This window comes from Salmo trutta, chromosome 35 (genome assembly GCF_901001165.1).
Source record: "Salmo trutta chromosome 35, fSalTru1.1, whole genome shotgun sequence".
Classification (NCBI taxonomy): domain Eukaryota; kingdom Metazoa; phylum Chordata; class Actinopteri; order Salmoniformes; family Salmonidae; genus Salmo; species Salmo trutta.
The window spans coordinates 16,569,652-16,596,866 of NC_042991.1; the positions used below are offsets into that span (position 1 = coordinate 16,569,652).

Consider the following 27,215-nt stretch of genomic DNA (forward strand, 5'->3'; position numbering starts at 1 on the left):
GCTTCCTCGCTTGCTCAAAATGATTTATAGATTGGAACGATTTCCTCAGAAGTGGCGACGGCGATGGCTGTGACGCTCCGGGGGGGGCTAAATTGTTGCGTTATTAATTAATGCACTTCCTGCCTTGAACTGAGAGGACTGTGTTGCAGTACGACCCTGAGGGGTTTGGGATTCAGGGAAAATAAACATCTATGAATTCCCCAACTTTGTTTTGTACCATGTTGTAAATTCAGTCCAGATCTGAATCCTTGATTGTCTGCCAAGGCGAATAGAGACGAGATGCATGTAGATATTTAGGAGCCTTTGACTCCTGTCTAATGGCCCACTGTAGTCTCACGTAGCAGACTTCTAGGGCCCTCATCCCGGCTGTTTAAAGCGATAAAACCCACCAAACCCGGAGGTCTTAACTTTCCCATAGATCTATATCTTTAGAGCAGTGGTTTTCAATCAGGTGTGCCGCAAAACTTTTCCTAATCTTGATTTTAACAACTTATAAAAAAATGTGACCTGTGGAATTAACATGGACTTTGATTTGGGAGCATGGTAACATCTGTATCGTTGTTTCAAGTCCGGTGCGCTCATGCTGATGTAAAATTTGTATCGTTTAACCTCTACAGGATCGGTTTCCCGACATTGGGATGGTTGAGCTAACGTAGGCTAATGTGATTAGCATGAGCTTGTAAGAAACAAAAAAAATCCCAGGACATAGACATATCTGATACGGGCAGAAGGCTTAAATTCTTGTTAATCTAACTGTACTGTCCACTGTAGCTATTACAGTGAAAGAATACTATGCTATTGTTTGAGGAGAGGGCACAATTATGAACATGAAAATGTAAGAATAAACCAATTAGGCACATTTGAGCAGTACATACAACATTTTGAATAGATATGCAATAGTTCATTGGATCTGTCTAAAACTTTGCACATACACTGCTGCCATGTAGTGGCCAGAGTCTAAATTGCGCCTGGGCTAGAATAATTCATTATGGCCTTTCTCTTGCATTTCAAAGATGATGGTACAAAAAAAACGCATGTTTTTTTCTTTGTATTATCTTTTACCAGATCTAATGTTTTATATACTCCTACATTAATTTCACATTTACACAAACTTCAAAGTGTTTACTTTCAAATAGTATCACGAATATGCATGTCCTGAGCTACAGGCAGTTAGATTTGGGTATTAGATTTGGGTCATTTTAGACGAGAATTGAAAAGGGGTGCATCCTTAATTAAAGGCGTGCATCACAAGCCAAGTTATTTTATCATTTTACTTAGTCTCTGAGAACCATTGACACAGGCAAGTCTGATTTAGGCTTAGCTCTAACACAGCCTCTGCCATAAAAACAAACGGAGCATTGCTTTGTCTGTGGTTGCACTATTACAATGCAGAAAACCACTTGTCTCTAGCTCAAACCGTTCAAAAGTAAAGACCCATTTAATGGGACCTATATTTTTTTTCTTCTACTGATCACGGGATGCTCTGTACACACAAATGAATCATCATGAGTAAGGAACTATGAAAATGGTTCAATTAAATCCTATTGAATTTTTTTAAACCATGTCACAGAAAATGTATGATTTGCAGTCGTTGACATGATACAGTGCCTTTAAAGTATTCTGACCCCTTGACTTTTTCCACATTTTGTTATGTTACAGCCTTATTCTAAAATGGATTAAATAAAAACAAATCCTCAGCAATCTACACACTACCCCATAATGACAAGGCAAAAACAGGTTTTTAGATATGTTTGCTAATGTTTGAAAAATAAAAAACAAATGCCTTATTTACATAAGTATTCAGCTCCTTTGCTATTAGACTTGAAATTGAGCTCTGGTTCATCCTGTTTCAATCGGTCATCCTTGAGATGTTTCTACAACTTGATTGGAGTCCACCTGTGGTAAATGTAATTAATTGGACATGATTTGGAAAGGCGCACACACCTGTCTATATAAGGTCCCACAGTTGACAGTGCATGTCAGAGCAAAAACCCAGCCATGAGGTCAAAGGAATTGTCCGTAGAGCTCCAAGACAGGATTGTGTCAAGGCACAGATCTGGGGAAGGGTACAAAAACATTTCTGCAGCATTGAGGGTCCCCAAGAACACAGTGGCTTCCATCATTCTTACATGGAAGATGTTTGGAACCACAAAGACTCATCATAGAGCAATCGGGGGAGAAGGGCCTTGGTCACGAAGGTGACCAAGAACCTGATGGTCACTCTGACAGAGTTCCTCTGTGGAGATGGGAGAACCTTCCAGAAGGACAACCATCTGTGCAGCACTCCTCCAGTCAGGCCTTTATGGTAGAGTGGCCAGACGGAAGCCACTCCTCAGTAAAAGACAAATAACAGCCCCCTTGGAGTTTGCCAAAAGACACCTAAAGACTTTCAGACCATGAGAAACAAGATTCTTTGGTCTGATGAAACCAAGATTGATCTCTTTGGCCTGAATTCCAAGCATCACTTCTGGAGGAAACCTGGCACCATCCCTACGGTGAAGCATGGTGGTGGCAGCATGTTGTGGGAATGTTTTTCAACTGCAGGGACTGGGAGACTAGCCAGGATCGAGGCAAAGATAAACAGAGCAAAGTACAGAGATCCTTGATGAAAACCTGCTCCAGAGTTCTCAGGACCTTAGACTGGGGCGAAGGTTCACCTTCCAACAGGACAATGACCCGAAGCACACAGCCAAGACAATGCATGAGTGGCTTCGGGACAAGTCTCTGAATGTCCTTGAGTGGCCCAGCCAGAGCCTGGACTTGAACCCGATTGAACATCTCTGGAGAGACCTCAAAATAGCTGCCCAGCCAACATGACAGAGCTTGAGAGGATCTGCAGAGAAGAATGGGAGAAACTTCACAAATACAGGTGTGCCAAGCTTGTAGCGTCATACCCAAGAAGATTCAATGCTGTAATCACTGCCTAATTTATAAATTAGCAAACATTTCTAAAAACCTGTTTTTCCTTTGTCCTTATGAGGTATTGTGTGTAGATTGACTTGGCTATTCTATCAAGCACCTTTCACCTAGATATGTCTTATTTTTTATAAAAACATTTATTTCACCTTTATTTAACCAGGTAGGCTAGTTGAGAACAAGTTCTCATTTGCAACTGCAACCTGGCCAAGATAAAGCAAAGCAGTTCGACACATACAACAACAGAGTTACACATGGAGTAAACAAACATACAATCAATAATACAGTAGAAAAATATATATACAGCATGTGCAAATGAGGTAGGATAAGAGAGGTAAGGCAATAAATAGGCCATGGTGGCGACGTAATTACAATATAGCACTTAAACACTGGAATGGTAGGGTGTGCAGAAGAATGTGCAAGTAGAGATACTGGGGGTGCAAAGGGGCAAGATAAATAAATACAGTATGGTGATGAGGTAGATTGGATGGGCTATTTACAGATGAGCTATGTACAGGTGCAGTGATCTGTGAGCTGCTCTGAAAGCTGATGCTTAAAGCTAGTGAGGGAGGTAAGAGTCTCCAGCTTCAGAGATTTTTGTAGTTCGTTCCAGTCATTGGCAGCAGAGAACTGGAAGGAGAGGAGGCCAAAGGAAGAATTGGCTTTGGGGGTGACCAGTGAGATATACCTGCTGGAGCGCGTGCTACGGGTGGGTGCTGCTATGGTGACCAGTGAGCTGAGATAAGGCGGGGCTTTACCTAGCAGAGACTTGTAGATGATCTGGAGCCAGTGGGTTTGGCGACGAGTATGAAGCGAGGGCCAGCCAACGAGAGCGTTCAGGTCGCAGTGGTGGGTAGTATATGGGGCTTTGGTGACAAAACGGATGGCACCGTGATAGACTGCATCCAATTTGTTGAGTAGGGTGTTGGAGGCTATTTTGTAAATGACATCGCCGAAGTCGAGGAGCGGTAGGATGGTCAGTTTTACGAGGGTATGTTTGGCAGCATGTGTGAAGGATGCTTTTGTTGCGAAATAGGAAGCCGATTCTAGATTTAATTTTGGATTGGAGATGTTTGATCTGAGTCTGGAAGGAGAGTTTACAGTTTAACCAGACACCTAGGTATTTTTAGTTGTCCACATATTCTAAGTCAGAACTGTCCAGAGTAGTGATGCTGGACGGGCAGGCAGGTGCGGGCAGCGAATGGTTGAAGAGCATGCATTTAGTTTTACTTTCATTTAAGAGCAGTTGGAGGCCACGGACGGAGAGTTGTATGGCATTGAAGCTCGTCTGGAGGTTAGCTAACACAGTGTCCAAAGAAGTGCCAGAGGTATACAGAATGGTGTCATCTGCGTAGAGGTGGATCAAAGAATCACCAGCAGCGAGAGCGACATCATTGATGAATCCCTGTGTTGATTGGGAAACAATCTGAGTTTTCTGTTCTTTTAGGTTCATGTTTCCAAAGGGTGTTAATACTTATTGCAAGAATGCCTCCTATCTAGGAAACATCTGAAGTTTCAGGTGCTTGCAGAGCACTGCAAAGATTTCTGTACTCTCCCTGTAGTCTGCACAGGAAACACTTGAATGTCTCACATCCTTGCAGAATGTCTGTTCAGTTTGCTCTGTGTACGAGTGGCTGCCCTCATAGATTCGTAGAGCGATTGTAAAGAGAGGAGGACGTTACTAACCAACAGGAACATGTTTCGCTTTTCAGCTCGCAAACCCGAGGTCCCGTTGGCTGACAAGAAGCCCCTGCATCCGCATCCTGAGGACAGAGGTAAGGTTTGCCCTCTTCCCCATCCTTCCACCTACCTGCCCTTTCCCATTAAGGGGTGAGAAACCTTTCCCCTCTCCTCTCTGGGTGCTGCCAACACTTCCCACCTTCCAATCAGCTCCAAGGGATGTGGCTCTCCAGATGAGGTCAATAGGCTCACACCGATCACATTCTGTCAGGTATCACATACATTTTATATTAGTCTTACTACACAACCTGACCCTGTTGTGTGTGTGTGTGTGTGTGTGTGTGTGTGTGTGTGTAGTTATGAAAAAGTGACATTGCGACACTGCTACGTGCCGAACATTTCGTCTCCGTATTGTATAAATTAGTCTTAAGTCTCACACCAATGAAGAGTTTTCTCTGGCTTGAGCATTTGCACCTGGAAGATGCAAGCTGTAATTTTGACATTTGGGCCCCTCTTAAAATCACATGAATTATTTCATGAATAACTAACTGTATATGCTCACTAAAGCTGATCCCAAGGGTCTAGACTCAAGACAGACACCTGTCATACAGATCAAGAGACACACAGGGATTCACATCCCTGTAGTGTTTGTGTTGACAGTTGATCCACTTGTAGGGAAATGATGATGCAAATATCCTTTTGGTCCCCTCACTTAGTCAGTGAGCAGCAGCTGCACCAGTCCTGCTATGCCTACCTGACCATGGCATATCCTACCACAGGCTATTAGAGGAGAACACTCTCATCTTTTCATTTCACATGTTGGGTGTCGTGTCGCCTTGGATATAAACAACACTCATGTCCTCTTCAGCAGCCTCTTTATTAACAAGTGGTTTACACAATTATTGGACAATCAGATGTACAGTGAATTGCAATCAGAAATTTGAGAGCACTTTGGCCTCCACTTCACCTATAATATGGATGGTTTTAATAATTGATCCTATAGATATTCTACGATTGGAGACATTATACATCTCTTTGGAAGTGTGTGTGGTGAGCGTAGGGCCTAATATATATATATATATATATAAATACATTTATTTATTTTATTTCTAATGAATTTGTTTTAGTGCGGTGTTCCAAATGCCTGTATTGTGAGGTTTCAATTTCTTTCCATTTTTATTATTGTTTGTCTTTTTGGTCTCGTCTCTTTTGCTCCTTCTGTGCTGTGTGCACTGCGCACCTTCCCACTCAGACATAGACATCAAGCCCCACCCCCTGCCACTCTCAACAAAGTCGAAAGATCGTCTTCCTCTCTGACAACAAGCAACTTCAACTTGCTATTTTCATTTGAGGTTTGGTCCAACATAATCGGTCATATGGACAACGAAACGCGTTGAGACATTATTTTTTCTGTAATAGAGGAGAACTTAACCTTTTGTGATGATACCCTTTTTATGTGTCAACTCCTAAAATTTGAAACAGAGCAGACCCTACTAAGATGAGTATCAATGAACAACATTGTGGAAAATTTGTGCTCAGTTTCTGTCGTGCACAGCATTGCGGTACCATATACCACTAGCAACATTTTAGCCACTGACTTACAGTGCCTTTTGGAAAGTATTCAGTCCCCTGGACTTTTTACACATTTTGTTACGTTACAGCCTTGTTCTAAAAATGATTTTTTAAATATAATCCTCATCAATCTATACACAATAATGTGTACATAATGATAAAGCAAAATATGTTTTTGCTAATTTAACTGAAATATTCAGACCCTTAGTACTTTGTTGAAGCACCTTTGGCAGCAATTACCCCATTTAGTCTTCTTGGGTATGACGCTACAAGCTTGCCACACCTGTATTTGGGTTTCTCCCATTCTCTGCAGATCCTGTCAACCTCTGTCAGGTTGGATAAGGAGCATCGCTGCAGAGCTATTTTGAGGTCTCCAGAGATTTTCAATCGGGTTCAAGTCCAGGCTCTGGCTGGGCCACTCAAGGACATTCAGAGGCTTGTCCCGAAGCCACTCCTGCATTGCCTTGGCTGTGTGATTAGGGTCGTTGTCCTGTCGGTAGGTGAATCTTCGCCCAAGTCTGAGGTCCTGAGAACTCTGGAGCAGGTTTTCATCAAGGATCTCTCTGTACTTTGCTCTGTTCATCTTTGCCTCGATCCTGACTAGTCTCCCAGTCCCTGCCTTTGAAAAACATCCCCACAGCATGATGCTGCTAACACCATGCTTCACAGTAGGGATGGTGCCAGGTTTCCTCCAGATATGACGCTTGGCATTCAGGCCAGAGATTTCAATCTTGCTTTCATCAGACCAGAGAATCTTGTTTCTCATGGTCTGAGAGTCTTTAGGTGTCTTTTGTCCAATCAATTGAATTTACCACTGGTGGACTCCAATAAAGTTGGAGAAACATCAAGGATGATCAATGGAAACAGGATGCATCTGAGCTGCGTTTCGAGTCTCATAGCGAAGGATCTGAATACTTATTTTTAATACATTTGCAGACCATTCCTAACCTGTTTTCGCTTTGTCATTATGGGGTATTTTGTGTAGATTGCTGATGATCTGTGTTTTATTTAATCCAATAAGGCTGTAACGTAACAAAATGTGGAAAAAGTAAAGGGGTCTGAGTACTTTCCGAAGGCACTGTATGGGCTATCTTTCTAGTCTGTGTTTTATAAATGTACAATGAGCATATAAAGACGTGTGTGTGTGTGTGTGTGTGTGTGTGTGTGTGTGTGTGTGTGTGTGTGTGTGTGTGTATGGAATTGGCAATGCGTTCTCATTCTGAGAAATAAGCTCCTTATCCAGGTAGGCCGCTTGATTTCAATATCTTAACAAAGTGACAGGCTGTTGTTCAAACAGTTGGAGACTGACAGGAGGGTGTATTCATTGTTAGCAAGCAAATAGATCCAAGTAGGCTAGACTTTAAATATTAAGATTATCTGGCTACTCACTACCAGGTGGGCTTGTTTTCTAAATTGCCTGCTACCAGAAGTTGGTAATTTAGTGGATGTGCATGGTTCTGGTTAAATTTGTAACAAATGTTTATTTATTTTTTGACCTTTTTAATTGTGCAACTGAGCTTATTTAGAAAGAACATAAAAAATTTAAAATGTAGATTTATTTTGTGGATCGCCCATAAATTTGAAAAGACTCGTGATGTGATTTTTAGGCCATAATCCCTGTTGGTTTCAGAACAGTTAGCTGCAGCCCATTGTCTGGTATTTTAATGTGAATTGTGTCACTGAGACACTGTTGCTCTACAGCAATGTGCTGCTTTTTCAGCATGTTTTATGAACAGGCAATCAGCTTCCTGACCAACGTCTCTGGGATGTTCATGTTTACAGTTAACACACTCTTCTTCCAGGGTACTAATCAAATAAGTCAACTCGATTGGGCCTAATCTATGATTTGAGAGAGGGGAAATGAAGGAACACTGATTTGCGTAAGAAGGCTGGAGTGGTTGTTAACAAGTGTCAGATGTAAGGTTGGACAAAGTGTTTGTTGTGAGTGTGCTGTTAACACGGTGATTAAGTTGTCTCTGTAATTAGTCACTTATTATAAGAAACAAGGCGGTGGATCTGTCTGCTGAAGACATCACAGGCCTGTCTTCTGACCTACTTTTGTGTGTGTGTTTTCAGGCCCTTTTTGTATAGTCAGTCTCTGCAATGCTTTTATGTCATTCAATGGTGAATCAATCAATTGTGAATCAATCGAGATTCAATATTACTTACATCATTTTTGTGGACAAGCAAACTTCTATCATATGTTAAGGAAGTCTCGAGGTTCTGCTCGCCTGAGTTAGAATACCTCATGATAAGATGTAGACCACACTATTTCTGGAGTGTGATATAGAGCATCCCCAATCAACTAGATGAGTCACTATTATGTAGGTGGGCCTCGAAATGATCCAAACATTTAGTTTGAATATAGTAATAATAAACTACACATCAATCTGTCTCCATTATCCTGTGACTGCTTTAGGCCCATAATCATACCCAGTGGGTATAGCCAAGGTTGCTAGCCTTGCGCCGCCACTCGGAATACTTTAACCTCTTACATCTAGACGTTCCGCTAGCGGAACACCTGCTCCAATATCCAATGATGGGCGTGGCGCGAAATACAAACTCCTCTAAAATCCGAAAACTTCAATTTTTCAAACATATGACTATTTTACACCATTTTAAAGACAAGACTCTAATCTAACCACACTGTCCGATTTCAAAAAGGCTTTACAGAGAAAGCAAAACATTAGATTATGTCAGCAGAGTACCCAGCCAGAAATAATCAGACACCCATTTTTCAAGCTAGCATATAATGTCACAAAAAACAAAACCACAGCTAAATGCAGCACTAACCTTTGATGATCTTCATCAGATAACAACCCTACAATGCATGCATGTTTTGTTCAATCAAGTTCATATATCAAAAAACAGCTTTTTTACATTAGCATGTGACGTTCAGAACTAGCATACCCCCCGCAAACTTCCGGTGAATTTACTAAATTACTCACGATAAACGTTCACAAAAAACATAACAATTATTTTAAGAATTATAGATACAGAACTCCTCTATGCACTCGAAATGTCCGATTTTAAAATAGCTTTTCGGTGAAAGCACATTTTGCAATATTCTCAGTAGATAGCCCAGCCATCACGGCTAGCTATTTAGACACCCAGCAAGTTTAGCACTCACCAAAATCAGATTTACTATAAGAAAAATGTTTTTACCTTTGCTGTTCTTCGTCAGAATGCACTCCCAGGACTTCTACTTCAATAACAAATGTTGGTTTGGTCCCAAATAATCCATAGTTATATCCAAACAGCGGCGTTTTGTTTGTGCGTTCAAGACACTATCCGAAAGGGTAAATAAGGGTTACGAGCACGGCGCATTTCGTGACAAAAAAATTCTAAATATTCCATTACCGTACTTCGAAGCATGTCAACCGCTGTTTAAAATCAATTTTTATGCAATTTTTTTCGTAAAAAAGCGATAATATTCCGACCGGGAATCTGCGTTTAGGTAAATAGACGAAAGAAAATAAAGCACGGGGTCGACTCGTGCACGCGCCTAAGCCCATTATCCTCTGATCGGCCACTTGCCAAAAGCGCAAATGTGTTTCAGCCTGGGTCTGCCTCGATATCATTAAGCTTTTTCCCGGGCTCTGAGAGCCTATGGGAGCCGTAGGAAGTGTCACGTTACAGCAAAGATCCTCAGTCTTCAATAAACAGAGAAGAAGAACAAGATCTTGTCAGAGAGGGCGCTTCCTATTTGGAATCTTCTCAGGTTTTGGCCTGCCAAATAAGTTCTGTTATACTCACAGACACCATTCAAACAGTTTTAGAAACTTTGGAGTGTTTTCTATCCAAAGCTAATAATTATATGCATATTCTAGTTTCTGGGCAGGAGTAATAATCAGATTAAATCGGGTACGTTTTTTATCCGGCCGTGAAAATACTGCCCCCTAGCCATAAGAGGATAAGATGCACGTGTCTAGGTTTACCATTTTTGCAATTATTAAGAGGCTAAGGAACAAGGAGCTAATATCTTGCAATCGAAGTCTTCGCATTCAATTATTGAGTAAACCTTAGCTCAGAGATGCACAGTTAGAGACCAAGCATATATGCTATGTGAATTAAATTTACCATTAGACATTTCACCAAATAATTCAAGAAATATTATTCAAATGTGAGGACTACAGTTCGTATCCATTTAAAGGTCATCCGATAAATACAATAATAAAGAAAATAGTACATACAGAAATCTTCACTATAAAAAGAAGAAAAAAATTCACCTGTATTTTACATACAAACGATCATCGCGTCATTGTGCATCAGGAGATCGGTATACCAATGTTTATACCCAGCTTTTATTCTTCCAAAAACGCCAAATCTCCCAACGTCTAATTAACATCACTTTGCATGACCAAAAACATTAAAACAAAAGTCATTCAACTTCACACGCGTTCTCTAATCTAATCACCACACCTCAACACTGTATGATACAGTAAGAACACACCCCTGTATCGCTTCTCTTTGAACTATCTGCCTTCCGACAAACAGAATAAAACAATTTCTCTGTATCACTAAATCCATAGCACTTGCAGTACATTCATAACTCTTTCTGAACTCTTGAAACAATTCAAACATGGCAATTAAATTCACACAGTAACATTCATTTTGCCAATTCAAGTTTTTTTAATCAGTCTTCACACCTCTCCTGGCGTCAGTGACCCCAGGACTTCAGTGAGAATGTCTCTTCCTCTAGATTGCCACAGATAAGGTGTTTGACCCCTGTGGTAGCCCACAGATGGTATGTCATTAAACAATGCCATGAATCGGGATTGAGTCATCATGCTGGGCCTCGGCCCCAGCCAGTCACCAGGTGTGAGTATCACCTTCTCTCGTTCTTCCACTACATTACCAAGAGTTTTCATCTATATTTTTTGTAGCTGTCTATTTACCACCACAAACTGATGCTGGCACTAATACCGCACTGAACGAGCGATATAGGGCCATAAGCAAACAAGGAAATGCTCACCTGGAGGCGGGGTGAGTCGCCGGTGATTTTAATGCAGTTTTACCTCATTTCTACCAACATGTTACTGTAGGCTTAGCCCTCGTTTATGTGCTCTCTGTCACCTGGAGCTGCATGGCAAATGGTCCAGGAACACAAAGAAAGCACAAAGGACAATGCCCAAGGATTAGTCAGCCGTAACATTCACAAGGCCTAACATTCACAAGGTCACAGGGCCAGAAGGATTACCAGGTCGCATACTCGGAGCGTGCGCTGACCAGCTGGCAAGTGTCTTTGAAGTGTTTTCGCTGACATTTTCAACTTCTCCCTGACCCAATCTGTAATACCTATGTTTCAAGCTGACCACGATAATCACTCTGCCCAAGAACGCCAAAAAACCTGTCTAAATTACTCGCCCCGTAGCATTCACATCTGTAACCATGAACTGCTTTGAAAGGCTGTTCATGGCTCCCATCAACACCATCATCCCAGACACCCTGGACCCACTCCAATTCGCAACAACACATTCGCCACGCTGATCCTCAACACGGGGCCCCCCTCGTGCTTAGTCCCCTCCTGTAGTCTCTGTTCACCCATGACTGCGTGGCCAAGCACGACTCCAACACCATCATTAAGTTTGCCGACAACACGACGGTGGTAGGCCTGATCACTGATGACAATGAGACTGCCTGTGGGGAGGAGGTCAGAGACCTGGCCTCCCACTCAACGTCAGCAAGACAAGGGAGCTGATCGTGGACTACAGGAAACAGAGGAATTATCATGGTCCTTACACAACAACACAGTTGTGAGGAGGGCGCACCAATGCTTCTTACCCCTCAGGAGGCCGAAAAGATTTGGCATGGGCCCTCCGATCCTCCAAACGTTCTACAGCTGCACAATTGAGAGCATCTTGACTGGCTGCATTACCGCGTGGTATGGCAACTGCTTGGCATCCATCTGCAAGGCGCTACAGAGGGTGGTGTGTTCCGCCCAGTACATCACTGGGACTGAGCTCCCTGCCGTTCAGGACCTCTATACCAGGCGGTGTCAGAATAAGGCCTTAAAAACTCCAATCACCGAAGTCATAGAATGTACTCTACTACCGCACGGCAAGCGGTACCGATGCACGAAGTCTAGAACCAACAGGACCATGCACAGCTTCTACCCCTACGCCATAAGAACGCTAAACAGTTAGTTCTGGTAGCTATTGGTTAACTATATGCATTGACCCTTTTTGCACTTATTTTTTTACTCATTGCATACGCTGCTGTTACTGTTTATTATCTATCCTGTTGCCTAGACACTTTATCCCTACCTATATTGTACATATCTACCTCCAATTACTTCATACCCCTGCACATGGACTCGGTACTGGTACCCTGTGTATATAGCCAAGTTATCGTTACTCATTGTGTATTGCTTTCTTGTGTTATTATTTTTCTATTATTTCTCTATTTTCTTTCTCTCTGCATTGTTGGGAAGGGCGCTAAGTAAGTATTTCACTGTTAATCTACACCTGTTGTTTACGGAGCATGTGACAAATACAATTACATTTGATCTAACTTGTATTTGAGTACTTAATGTTATAATCAGTCATGCAGTGTGTAAGTACCCATCAATAAGAACATTTCATAGCTCATGGGGTTAAGGTGCTATCAATGAATTAGTTCCGGAACTATCAGCTTGTGTGTGCAGATGTATCTCAACCTCGAGACAGGCTTGAATCATGTTGGACCGCCGTGCTAACAGCACATTGTGAGTCCAGAAAACCAGAAGCCTAATATACACTCAGCAAAAATATAAACGCAACGTGTAACATTTTGGTCCCATGTTTCATGAGCTGAAATAAAATATCCCCAAAAATGTCCATATGCCCAAAACGTGCATTACTCTCAAACTTTTGTGCACAAATGTTAGTGAGCATTTTTTCATGATCATTACACATGTGCACCTTATGCTGGAGACAATAAAAAGGCCTCTCTAAAATGTGCAGTTTTTTCACACAACATAATTCCATGGATGTCTCAAGTTTTAAGGGAGCGTGCAATTAGCATGCTGACTGCAAGAATGTCCACCAGAGCTGTTACCAGATAATGAAATGTTAATTTCTCTACCAAAGCCGCCTCCAACGGCATTTTAGAGAATTTTGCAGTACTTCCAATTGGCCTCACAACCACAGAACACGTGTATGGTTTGCTGATGTCAACGTTGTGAACAGAGTGCCCAATGGGGGGGTTATGGTACGGGCAGGCATAAGCTACGGACAACGAACACAATTGCATTTTATCGATGGCAATTTGAATGCACAGAGATGCCATGATGAAATCCTGAGGCCCATTGTCGTGCCATTCATCCGCCACCATCACCTCATGTTTCAGCATTATAATGCATGGCCCAATGTCTCAAGGATCTGTACACAATTCCTGGAAGCTGAAAATGTCTCGCCTGCACACTCACCAGACATGTCACCCATTGAGCGTGTTTGGGATGCTCTGGATCGCCGTGTTCGACAGCGTGTTCCAGTTTTCCGCCAATATCCAGCAACTTCGCCTAATGAATTTATTTCAATTGATTTGATTTCCTTATTTGAACTGAAACTCAGTAAAATCTTTGAAATTGTAGCATGTTGTGTTTATTTTCGTTCAGTATATATTTAGCAATTAACTTCTAATTTAAATGTCCTGTACTTTATTTTTACTTAGTAACTCTGGATAAAAGTGTCAGGTAATTAACAAAAATATATATGTTTAGCCCAAATGTTTAGCTTTTTATGAGTTTAATGTAAGTTTTCTTTTAGTTTCATCCTAAAGTTCCCTTTGCCTTTTATATCTATCGTAGCTCCAGGGTTTTAGTCTGATATGGGATGAGTTAACGGATGTTATTGGGAGTCTCATAGGGCGGCGCACTATTGGCCCAGCGTCATCCGGGTTTGGCCGGTGTAGGCCGTCATTGTAAATAAGAATGTGTTCTTAACTGACTTGCCTAGTTAAAAGGTAAAATAAAAATAATGTTATTTGCATGTATAGTTATGATGTCATCAGGGTAAATGGAGGGACAATGTGACAGTGAGTGGACAGCTACTGCATGTTTTTTTCCCCCAGGCAATCCATTGTGACAGGCCTTTTATTAGCAGTGCTTTAACCTAGATTATGTGTCCTGTTTTTGGCTTACCTCTGGGCTTCTTGCACACTTGCGCTTTGGTATTAACGTGAAGTGCTGCACTTACACACATTCACTGTACGCTACAGAAGTGATGTCACTGGCTGTCCTCATGGTGGCTGAAAAGCTATCCTTCGCCCTGGCACTAACCCCTTTCAAAGGATGACTTCAGGGACACGGAGACACTTCCCTTCTCCCTAGGCCTCGATTAGCTAAAAGAAACACCTTGCTGTTTTACACTTGTTCCTGCTTTGCATATCTTATCGCCCTCTATGCATATGAATAATTTGTCACAGCGTTGTTTGTTTCTCTGTCAGGAATGAAGCATTTCCCTAATGAGGTTAGGGGTTGTCTGTTTTAATATTTCAGTGGAATATCCCTGGGAATAGTTGATGCTTACATGTCCTGGCAGCCGAGAATGAATGTGCCTAAAACAACCAGGACCTCGTGCAACCTCCATGGTCTTGAAATGTATACAGTACAGTGCATAAAATGTGAAATATTTTATCACAATGATCATTCTGATTCAAATTCTGTCTCTCTCTCTCTGTGTGTGTGTGAAGGTGACAAGACAGATCAAAAACTGTCAAAGCCTACTGCCCCTCTGGTCCCACCCAAGAAACCTGTACCTCCTCCAGGCAAGGGTAAACCAGGCGTCCTCCCCCCAAAACGACCAGACAAGCCTCTCGCACCCTCCCTAGGGGCCAAGTAAGCCTTTCATCCTTCTACCCGTCCCCCTGTTCTTCCAGCTTTCCCTTTGTTCATATTGGATATTCACTTGAGGAAGGACAACATTGTGCAGTAGTAGGTTTTATTGGCAAATTCACTGTCATAGACTAAGTTGTACACCAATTTACAATCCTAATAATACAATAGTCAAATCCTCAACTAGCATAAACGTTTAATATGATACCATTTAAAATATGCAATGTATACAAAGCAAAATTAGCAAGGTATGGGGTGCCCGCTTTATAAAATACAAGAGTTCTTATGTAGGCATATCTTAGGCGTGTGTGTGTGTGTGTGTGCGTGTGTGCGTTGATCAGTTTAGGGAAGTATGGGATGGGAGTTCTGATAGCAGCTTGTCTGTGTCATGAGAGTGTTTAGTTTGTGGCTGTTGTGGGTTACATCCAGTGACCTGCTGTCTGGTTGGGGGGAGCCAGTCTGCAAACTGGGAGATCTGCCGAGATTTAGCAAATGTCAGGCAGATCTGCTTCCATCAGTTCTCCCAGGACATGATTCCTAAGGTTTCATGGGCTTCCCCATAGCTGGTATACGACTCGCTCAGAATTATTCTGCAAGCTCCCTTCTGGAGCCGCTCCAGCTGAGCACTCAGGGTTTGAGTGAGGCCAGGGTGCCAGGCAGGGACCGTGTACTCTAGAACTAGTCTAATGTATACGATGCAGATGGATAGTAGGTCTGCTGTGGCAGCATAGATGCATTTGAGGAGGAACAGCTTCAAACTACAACAGCATTAATAATCAGTATATTTAGTTTCAGGCATTTGTTTATGGCTTCTGAATGATTGCATTCACGCTGAAAATAGCTTTCCTATTTTGCTATTTAAGTCTCAATGTGTAGCACAAAGGCCTTTGAAATCCAGTTGCATTCCTAACATAATGTACCTATAACTCCAGCCATCAGGATTGTATTACTGCCACTACTATTTACATCTCTAGTAATGTTTTGCTACTGTTATTGTTGTTATCCCCCTCCTCTACAGGCACAATGGAGAGGTGCCTTCCACACTTCCAAAGTCCGACATTGAGCCAACGTTACCCAGCAAACCAAAAACGCTGTCGGGTGACTGGGGGGACAAAGCTCTTGACATGGGTATGTATGACTCCACTTTTTATTTTGAAGAAATTCCTAGTAGTAAAACCTTTTTTAACAAGGCATGCAATGAAACATTCATCGGGGATCAAGAATAAATATAGATATATACATACCTTCACGATTATACAGCTCCGTGACATCATTATTAGTTATGCTCAGCTTGCTCCAAACACAGGATCACATTTCATCTATAAAACCATATATACTCTCCCAGCTTCTTAGGTTGAATGTTTCTTTATGCGTAAAACCTCCTGAGTGACGCAGCGGTCTAATGAGGCATCACTACAGACACCCTGGTTTGAATCCAGGCTGTATCACAACCGGCCGTGATTGGGAGTCCCATAGGGCGTCACGCAATTGGCCCAGCGTCGTCCGGGTTTGGCCTGTGTAGGCCTTCATTGTAAATAAGAATTTGCCTGATTTACATTTTTTTTTAATTATGAAATGCGTAAAACCAGTTAGTCTATATAGCTGTGGTAAAATAAAGTTCCTTTACACTCGTGGGATTTGGCCTATTCATAGGGCTACATTTAAATGTTTCTTACAGAGGAAATATGAAAATGCATAAGCATGGTGGTAATTAAAAGAGCACAGTTTGGAGGTTTCAATGACTCAAAGAAGAGTCACGATGCTTTTTTTTTTTTAAACTCTCCGAGCTGCGCTGTTGAGGAACTAGAGCAAGCTCACTTGTAGTTTTGTTTGGAACACAAGCCTGCATCCCCGCCATCCTCACAATTGCTGCTGCTGTTTACGCAATCCTAGAACGTTCCATTTTAAATAGTGATCTGGGTCAGGGGGGCGTCATTTGAAAGCTTGTCACAATAGACACACACAAGCTCATTGTGTTCAGAACATCTCAGGGTATGACGCGATGTCATCTTTTAACTGTACATCGAACACAGTGATCATAAATGTTGACACTGTATATGACATGATCTGGAGAATGGGAAGTGCACGTTTGGACTCACAGGTGTTTGGCTTGCCTGTATGACATCAAATCGGTATTTATTTTAATCCTAAATGTCTCATCTTTCAAAATAGATTGAGTCCTCTTAATTGAGTCCTCAGCATTTCCCTCACCCGGACAACACTTTTTCTTTTTTTTTTCTTCAAAAGTTGCCCAATTACTGTGAGGGCTGGGGGCAACTTCTTGTCGCACGCGGTGCTCATGTTCAGAACAGCTGTCAATCAAAACCCATACAGCGCTGTGAAGCGTAGAGCCAGAGCTCTGACGTCATTTACAGCATGTTACTGCACAGCCACTGTGTTCCAATTTAGACACTTATCAGTGCCCAGATCAGCCATTTTCAACCTACATACGGCTACGAGTGTAAAGGGCTACGTACTTTTGTTTTTCAAGAATAAAAAGCTTACTTCATTCATTTTACAGTTCAATACTTGCTTATAGACATTTCGGTAATGATGCTTTTTCTTCAGTGTGTGCAGACTTTATTGTTTTTGCATCCATTAGCAGTACCTACCTACAGTTATGAACCCAACTAGTTGTTTATGGCCCTCCACTATGTCACATTTAAAGTGTCTGTGTGCCTGTCCATGTGGAGTACCACCAATGACTGTATATGAATGGACAAAGCCATTGATCACGTGACACCATTCATTCTTATGTGAAGACTCAATAGTGCATTGAAGCCAAATGCAGTCGGTTAAGATGGCGTCTCATGGAGACATAACATGTGCGGTTTGAGCTACTCAGGGGAGTGATGTTGCAGGCTAGCTCAGTGCTGCTCCCTCTCATTGAGTAACCGAGACAGACTGAGGCTGCCATTAGCAACTAAATTGTCATTAACTACTTCTGTGTGCGATAATCAGTTCAAGGACATCTGGTGTGTTAGAAGCAATTATTGGTACCATGATTGTCTTCTAAACATTTTTTTATTTGCACAGAGATTGACCACAAATATATATATTTTTCCAATCACTAGAATGGGGGATGCTAACTGCCTGCAGTACCAGGGTCGGACTTTAACATCCGTGGCTTCAATGAGAGGGGGCAGTTGTTCTCTCCTGCATACCACCAGCACCAGTTGTGTGTGTGTGTGTGTGTGTGTGTGTGTGTGTGTGTGTGGCATTCTGCAGTAGGTCCCTCCTCTCTAGGGGTCTGCAGCCCTCCTGTGTTTTTAATTGAGTTTTGGGATGAGTTGCTACTGGCTGATGGTGTTCTATCTAAACTGAGGATTAGTGCAGTAGATCCATATTTGAGTTGTGGATTACCCCTCCTGCCGCAACAGGCTGTTGGAGTAATGTCCTCAAGAACAGGAAACACTGACCTAAAAAGAGGGGGATGAGCTGAAACCCCTTTTTATTAATTCAGATATTCATTTGTGGGCGACGACATGTTTAATGTTGCCTTTGTTCTTTTTTCTTTAAAGGTTGATTCGGGGACATTCTTTTAAATGTTACCTTCCAACATTTAAAAAGTCCAGTATGCTTTGTGTGTCCATTAAGAGCTTAGTTTTTTTACTAACATTATGCATATTTCGTGTGTTTGGTTTGCCCTTTGACACATACCGGTAGATTCATAATGGTACTGCATCACAGATGCAACCGGAGACATCCGTGAACTCTGAAACACATTCAAAGTCAACTGGTTTAATTTCAGCATCACGATTTCCTCTCTGAAGCATTTCAGGCCTACTGTAACAAATGATCAAATGCTGTAAGATATATATTGACAGCTAAAATCCCAAATTACTAAAATACTTAGTTTTTATTTTTAGAGTTTTTGTCGCTAATGTGTTGATTTAATCCTCTAAACCCATGGGTGAATAGGTTTTTGGAGGATGGAGAGATAAAAGAGGATGAGAAAGAGGGAGGGAGGGAGGTTGGCTATGTTTACATCACCTCTCATTTCATGCCAAGGACAATCACAAACAGGAATACACAAGAGAAAAGCTTTTAGGAAGAGATAAAGGGATGGAGATCGAGCTAAGGGAAGACAAGGGAGTTTAGGCGAGGTGAGTTCTCAGAATCATGACATCATGGAGGTAGAAGTTTCCTGGGGAGTCGTGTCTCTGACCCACGGCGCTAAAAGCATCAAAAGAGCTGCTAAAACCATAGGTCATTAGCTCCGTGGGATTAGGATGTGAAAACAAACAGGGAAAAACACTCCTCCTCATTCTCCTTTATGTCAACTTCACTCCCCTGGGAGTTCTGCAATGTTACTAAAAATCCTGTCTATAGTATTTATATAGGACGTTAACACTTCATTTTAAGGGTACCTAATAATCCACTTAAGGCATTTATACTGGGTTTTTTTTAGGAATCATTACTCCCGCATTTGTTATCGTTACTAAGCTAGTTATTCTCACATTTGTGTATATTTCCTTAAACGTTCTGCTTATTCTTTTACCGGGTATTGCTGGAATGTCTACCAATGGCATGCCCATTTTTTTTGTGAGAAATTGCAGGTCACTCAAAACATTAAGTGTTTATAAAGTATAAATTGTGCTCACTTTAGATTATGGACTGCAAAAATACTTTACTAATGATTACTAAATGGTTTAAGTGTGGGAGTAATGATTAATGAATGGTGATCACACAATTTTATAAATGCCTTTTATAAATGGTTTATTACGTGTTACCCATAGGACTATATAGTGCTTACTTAGTGTGGCAGTTTCAGTGTTGTACAATTCTCAAGGAAATCTTAACAATGAAATGTGATTACAGCCCCATTCCTAAGTTGGTCTTCTTCCCAGAACTGTGTCTCTTCAGATGAAAAACCTGTGTTCTTCTACTTCTCATTGAAAGGAAAACACAAGACCATAGAATGGCAACTACCGTTCAATGGTTTTGGTTGCGACGTCTTATTTCTATCCAGTTCTTTGTTCCATTTCATGAAAACGCCTATGATCTTTCTGCTGTCTGCATTTGTAAAGAAAAGTGCTGTTATTTACTTTTCTCTTTACGTCTCTCCCTCTGTATCTGTCTCTGAAGACCTGATGAGCTTTGATGATCTGTCGTCTACCTCTGAGAAGCTGTCTCACCCCACCGCTAACAGACCAAAGATGGCTGGCAAGAGGCTTCCCGCTCAGTTTGGAGGAGGCCACTCTGTGAGTACACAGACATAACAACACGCTACTGAGGACACAACTCTGCACACAGACTTGCAAAACCACACATGTTAATCTCGCTCCATACGTTACGTTTACACATCAAATTCCTCTCAAAAACACACTTGGCATGCAGGTCCTATCTGAACAGCAAATGTACATCACCGCATTCCATACACAGATATCGCACCTTATCTGAACCTCATGATGGATCGGGGGAGTTGACGTGAGATTGGGAGCAGGTTGCTACATGTCCACTTGAAAAGACATCAAATAGCAGACATTTGAGTTACATGAAGGGCTGAGAGGAGAGCTGTCAGGTCGCTCCGATTTGTCTGAGATTGACTGAGTTCCCTGAAGAGTAATATGAAAGCCTTCCGTTAGAAACAGATTAACAAGCCTGTGAGTCTGTGAGAATGTCTGGCAAGGTGTCAACTACTGAGCAGACCTGTTTTGTATTTTTGTCTTCTCAGCCAAACAAGGACATCAGCGTGGAGAAAACCTTCAAGTTTGACGAGGAGGACCGCCCCAAGCCAAAGTTGATAGACGCAAGAAAGGTAACAATGGCATTGACGTGTCTGATTGCATCGGTTAGTGTCTAACCTGTATTGAACTTGTATGTGCGGTACACCAACCTCATTCCAGAACAACTATTTTGTATGTATGGCAATAAAGTTTTCTGAGTGTGAATCAATGGCCCAAATACACATTAGCTCTATCCTTGTTCCAGTACAAATCATCCCAAATGGATGCTATTGCTGCAAATTAGTCACTTCAGCCAATATTTGCACACAGCAAGGAATTAATATAGAGGATACAACACCCCAAAAAGAACAGCAAAATATATGTCTCAGTTCAGAAACTGGGTCAGGTTTGTCTACAGATATTAACTAATACATCCTCGGAAAACTGCAACCGTCTTGTGATCTTCTGTTAAATCATAGAGACCTCTCTCAGTTCCTCTGGGCAATCCCTCACTAATAGGAGCCGTCCTCCTGTCGTCCCTCTCGCCGTCCCTCCCTCCCTCCCTCCCTCTGTATGTAAGCCACCCTGTTACTGTATGAAAGCCCTCTTATCTTGATGAACCCTGATCCCACCGGCTCCAGTACAGCACAGTCGCAAGCCTCTGGCATTAAGCTCCCTGAGGTCACACAAGATGTACGTACACATACGTCCAGGTAATAATTTACACGCATGCATGCAGTCACACGCACTCACGCAGATATTCACATGCATTCACAAAATAATGCTCTTTTGCAATCCAACAAATCCACTCAGGCCCAGTGTAAGGCCGATATTAGTCACACTGGGACATGGTGTTAGTTGTCCTACAGAGGCCAAACGGAGGGCATCCTCATGTTTCTAATGAAAACTTCATGTCCATCCTCGTGTGTGTCTTGTTAGCATTTCCTCAGATGCCCAGTGGGGGAGTAAAGCGGACATGCACCTCACACTGACTTTGTGTGGGCAGGCCAGCGCCACTGGAGGCCCTCTCAAAGCACTCACCAGCTGGGGTCAACCAGCTGTTTACCTGTACCACTTAAATCGAGTGACTAATCCCTGCGCATCAAGCCCCATAACTGTGGGCTACAAACTTCTATAGGTTGAAATAAAGATACCCTTTGGCTTCTTGGACATTTAAATCCTTTAAAATTAGATGTTGACCCTCTCGGCAGAGGAAAATAAAGAAATGAATGAAAACTATATCCTGAGGTGATGGGAGGCAGGAGAACACAATATTAAAGCACCCCTGACTTCAGAGGGAGAAACAGGGGATCAGTTGTGTTCAATCCAAATGAAATAGCCTTCCGCAGCTACAGCTCTGCAACAGTGTTTCAAACGGCTACTGTAGCTCCCTCCTAGCAGTCATGGCTGGTCGCTAAAGACTACTTATGGTATGTTTTACGACCAGAAGAATTGACTTGATTAATTTTGAGCAAAGGAACACTGACTTCATTCATTAGTCAAAAGCATTCAGAATGGAGGTCACAGCCAGGACAAAAATATTTTCATACCACCTCTCTCCTTCTTCCGCAGCCATCCATGCCCAGCTCACACTCCCAATCTCCCGTCCTCAAGCCCAGCCCATCCCTGTCAGAGGGGCTCAAGGCCAGCGCGGCTTCGGCCCCTGGCCGCAGAAGCCCCAGCCCAGGCCCCAGCGCGGAGACAAAGGCCAAGGCAGAGCCAGAGGAGCGGAAGTCTGAGCTGCAGGACCTCAGAGGTCAAATGAAAGAACTGCTGCTGTCTGTGGAGCTCCTCAAGACCCAGCAAATGTAACTAACTACCACTTTCCTTAGATCTGGTTTTGTTCAGTTCCTACTATTTACTCTGTACTCTTCAAATGAAGCGTTATGTCTTTGTTAAGATAACCAAACAAATGTTGCCTTGTTTAGATGATAAAGCTTCATTATAAAGCTAGCTACATAAATCAGTCAAAATTGTTCTTTGTGTACCTTTTTCAGAGCAGTATTTTAGCTACTGTCCTAAAAAAAAATGTTGTACCCTACGGCTTGTATATAGGCGAGTCACTGTTGGAACTTGTGAGTGAAGCCTGTTCGGGCAGAGTAATGGTGATGTGATCTTATTGTTGATCCGATGCTAGCCTGTCATGTGTTCAAGCACTGAGGAGCCTTGTGAACATTCAGGCTTTTCTTTGCAGGAGAGAGATGGCAGAGCTGAGAAGCGAGCTGGACGAGGAGAGGTTGAAACGAGTGGCCCTGCAGGTAAGTTGATGACGGTATCCGTCTTTACACCGCAGCTTGTCAGTGTGTAAGCTTGACAGGTCCAGTCAGCGGGTGTGAGGTGGGCTGGAAAGGCAGAGGTTCATTCACACTGTGGAATGCTTTATGTCCCTACTCAGCGCTAGTAGGACCGTGGTGGTCATGACATTTTGTCAGCCGGTGATTGTCAAGCAAATAACTGCCAGTCTTACCGTAATTGACCCTTAATTAACATAAAGAAATTTAGCATCTCCTGGCTCCCACACATAGCCTACAAGCCACTGATGCAGACCTTTTGGAGCATCTACATTTCAAAAAGTCTAATAAATCGTTGCGACTCTATGATTTGAGCTCTGCTTTGTTTCTTGCACAGGCTGCACACACTTCATCAGTCTCTCATTCACAATTTGACAAGCACATGATAATGCCTAGAATATCCGCGACGGCAATGCACATTAAAAAAATCCATGCCTTTTGCGGGCAATGGCCGTTGTGCCCTTGAGCTGAATATAATAATTATAATTCCCTTCTCCTGGCAGCCAATCACCGTGCTCCGAAGCACCTCTCACTCACAATTCTTATTAGCCAATGCCTGTCACGTGATCGGGTCCTTCTCACAGGCATCTCAGCTCCGAAGTAGGCTACAAGAGAAGAAAGACGCATCGGGGACACAACTGCGTGCCTCCTTACCTAATTCTGACATTTATTGAAGGTGTTAGAAGAAATGTCCATCTTTTTGTCAGCCAAAAAGATGAGTAGGTCTAACGAACAGCAAACGCAATAGCCTGTCAATCTACTATCCCCCATAGTACCGAAGTTGACATTCTATTGTCCTTCTGTGCGAGATAAATATTCCAAACATAGTCTGGGACAGTTGTGGGATACGATAGATCCCAAATTAATACAACAACTTGCATTAAAAAAAAAACATTTAAAAGCAACGAAGCTGCTGCAACAGATCAGAACGTTTAGCTTAAAATGTTGGTAAACTATTAGGTTATTTCTTCACATTATAAGCGCAGCAATGCGCACACGGCAGTAGGCTATAAGCAGGACGTGCCAGTTAGGCTCTACATCGGTTGTAAATTGGATGAATCTGCTTAATTTTAAGAAGTTATTTGGTCTCTTTAGTTGTGATCCAAATCTTATCAAAACATATAGGCCTATGGGCTAGGCTACATGAGGTGTGCGACTATGATTTGAAAAAGTCGCAAATAAAATATATTATCTGTTTCTTGCCTTACTGCACGTAAGCTATGCATCATTCACAAGTGATAGTCTTCCCTGTGGCTCAGTTGGTAGAGCATGGTGTTTGCAACGCCAGCATGGTGTGTGCAACGCCAGGGTTGTGGGTTCGATTCCCACGGGGGGCCAGTACAAAAATAAAAAGAAAGAGCGTCTGCTAAATGACTAAAATGTAAATAATATATCATTCACAAATGATGGGCTAATGTTGTCCCCCATCAGACTATTCTTAATTTAATCTTGCCTTTACATATACTAAATAATATATTTGTGAAATGAGTTTTGATTTAGGATGGACCATTATCATGCACCTGTTGCAGAACAAGGGCTGGGGAAAAAATACATCTCATCTATGCACTTAAATAGCAAATTGAGGAGCTTTTTCATTTGAATGCTGCCAGGAATACAATACCTCTGTTGTAAAGCAAAGCAATGTGCTTAATATTAGGAAAGTTGATAAATAAATATAGTAGGCCTGTTTTCTCACGCAATCGTATAGCCTATAGAAATGTTGCGCCACATGAGCTCATGGGCTCTCATGAATTGTTTTATTTAATTTTCGATTAGATTTGCATTGTCACAGTGATTAGAGTGACAATAGAGTGCTGAGTACAAGGCAGTTAGCAAGTTTGGTAGGCTACTAATGACCATCAGCAACATCAGAGCTTGGAGAAGCCTAGTTACCGTGACTAAACAGTCACGTGGACTTTGACCTTTGACTCGTGACCTCCGGTGTGGTGGTAATACAGTCACCGCAACAACCCTAAGCACTACACACGGAGTCGGACCCAGTATACCCTAACCTTGTCCATCCTTATCCCCATTTTCTCTCGCTCTCTCTCGCTCTCTCTCGCTCTCTCTTGCTCTCTCTCACTCTCTCTCTCGCTTTCTTTCTCTTTTTCTCTTTCTTTCTCTCTTTTTCTCTCTTTCTTTTTCTCTCTTTCTCTCTTTCTTTCTCTCTTTCTTTTTCTCTCTTTCTCTCTTTCTCTCTTTCTCTCTCTCTTTCTCTCTCTCTTTCTTTCTTCTCTCTTTCTCTCTCTCTCTCTTTCTTTCTTCTCTCTCTCTCTCATATTCATGTCAGAGCTTTTCTCTGACGAATGCAATAGATTTTCATATGGTGGCTTATTTCTGCAGTTGTCAGTCAACCTGCATATTAGTATTCAAATGACACTGAGCATGAAATGGCAATGTGTTTTGCACTAATATTGTACATGGTATGGATGGGTTAAATTGGACCGCAAGTGGAAATAAGACTTTAATTTCATTCAAGATCTGATACCCACGTACCTCTCTGTGAGAATGTTAGCTATGATGTTATCATCAGGATTGCTGGTTTCCCATGAGAAAGTAGTAAAATGGTGTCTGTCTGTCTGTCCGTCTCTTTCAGATGGAGATAGAGAAATTAAAGAAGATGGTTCATTCGACGTGAAGTCTGACCCAATCAGCCTGGAACATCAGTCACCTATCGGTCTGTCTCTAAGTAGAAACAGGAAGGGGACGATGGCATTCCTATAATACTTTTAGTTATCATCAACCTATTCCACATTTGTAAGATTTACATTTTTGCACATATTAAGGTTTTCTAGTTCTAGAAAGGTGTAATTAAATACAGATGTATATGTTTTTTGTTACTTTTTTTTTTTTGTTTCTTTTTGTTTTGCCAACACAAACGATCGAGGCCTTACTAACTACTGTGCTGGACTGGCAGTCTCTGCATTCTCTATGGGAATGTGTGAGGGTTGCTCTCAATACTACTGATTCTGTATAAAGCGATAGGGGATTCCTTTTGTTTTATTTTTTTTATGACTTGCAGGTAGTTGATTTTAAAGATGATTCTGATTTTCAGTTAAAGTATCCATATTAGCCTCCTTTAGATCATAATGAATTATATTGTGATATGTCCCTGTTGCTATAGCAGTGTTGTACTCCATTGCTATGGCATAAGGGATCATTTTCTTATTTTTTTTATTTTTTTCTAACATTCCTATCCAGGGTAACACTATTGTGCCTGTTAAACACATATTAAAGTGTTAATATTGGGAGATTACATTTATCAAACTGTTTAGACTTGCTGATGATATATATTTGTAAGTTCTGACAATGTGCTTAGACATATTATAGAGGGTCCTTTTTTAATTTTGTTCTTCTTGTAAAGGACATGTCACGTGGAACGGTTCTATCAGAAAGAGAGTGACAGGTGTGTTATATAGATCATATATTTGGTACCTTCAAATACAGCCAATACTAGCGCTACTTGAAAAGAGCACCAGAGGTTTATGAGATAAACCTCCATTTTATTTCACGCCACGGTCAAAATTGTGGCTTACTCATTGATTGTTGTTATCTTGCACCAACTCCTGTACGCCAAATTGCTCTGACTCCTCTTTTATGAACCATATGCAGCTCTCTCTAAATCTCTCTCTGTAAACAAAATCATGTGTGCTTTGAAGAGTGAGCAATCTCTTTCTAACCTCCCAGATGAGACCTGAAGTCCTGTATAGCAGTGACCTTTGTGTGTTTCCATGTTGTCCTGAATGTGTCTGGTTCACACACCTTTATACTTGGACCAAGTAGAAATGTGGAGCATGGAGGCCAACTGAGCACATAGTCCAGTACACAGTATCTCTGCCATTTCTCATTACTGTAAGTGAGAGGCTGAATGGAAAGGCTTTGGGGATGAGATCTACTTGATACAGAAGGGTTAAGCTCTGCACTGTACCTATGCACAGCCAGCACCACTTTGTCAATGAAACGTATGTGATTGAACTCCACGAAGGACAAAGTGTTTTTGATGGGATGCGTTCAGTGTACCGGACAGACAAATCATGAAAGAAATTGCCTTTGATGAAAAGCATCTTTGAGGTTGTCGCTAGATTATGCAGCATTTTGTTGATTCTTAACGTGTTACTTACCCATCATGACCAGAAGGATGTTTGCCTCGACTCCAGATCATCCTGAACACTGTGGATGGCCTTCTTTCTCTGCATCCTTCTTCATATTCTATTTTCAGCAAGCTAATTATTTACATTTTTTATATATATATATATCAGTCAAAAGTTTGGA

At 41.9% G+C, this 27,215-nt stretch overlaps 1 protein-coding gene across 3 annotated transcripts in view; it reads left to right on the forward strand.

The window, feature by feature from the left end:
- The window catches only part of cd2ap (CD2-associated protein), a 77,232-nt gene extending 50,226 nt beyond the window's left edge, over positions 1-27,006 (forward strand). For all 3 annotated transcript variants that reach the window (XM_029733538.1, XM_029733539.1, XM_029733540.1), the window contains exons 12-19: positions 4,629-4,691; positions 14,842-14,986; positions 16,002-16,111; positions 20,072-20,187; positions 20,661-20,744; positions 22,225-22,460; positions 22,847-22,910; positions 25,540-27,006. In XM_029733538.1, coding sequence (XP_029589398.1) covers positions 4,629-4,691; positions 14,842-14,986; positions 16,002-16,111; positions 20,072-20,187; positions 20,661-20,744; positions 22,225-22,460; positions 22,847-22,910; positions 25,540-25,581 — 860 coding nt within the window. In that variant the 3' untranslated portion in view covers positions 25,582-27,006. The remainder of the gene's footprint in view (positions 1-4,628; positions 4,692-14,841; positions 14,987-16,001; positions 16,112-20,071; positions 20,188-20,660; positions 20,745-22,224; positions 22,461-22,846; positions 22,911-25,539) is intronic.
- The last annotated feature ends 209 nt before the right edge of the window (positions 27,007-27,215 follow it).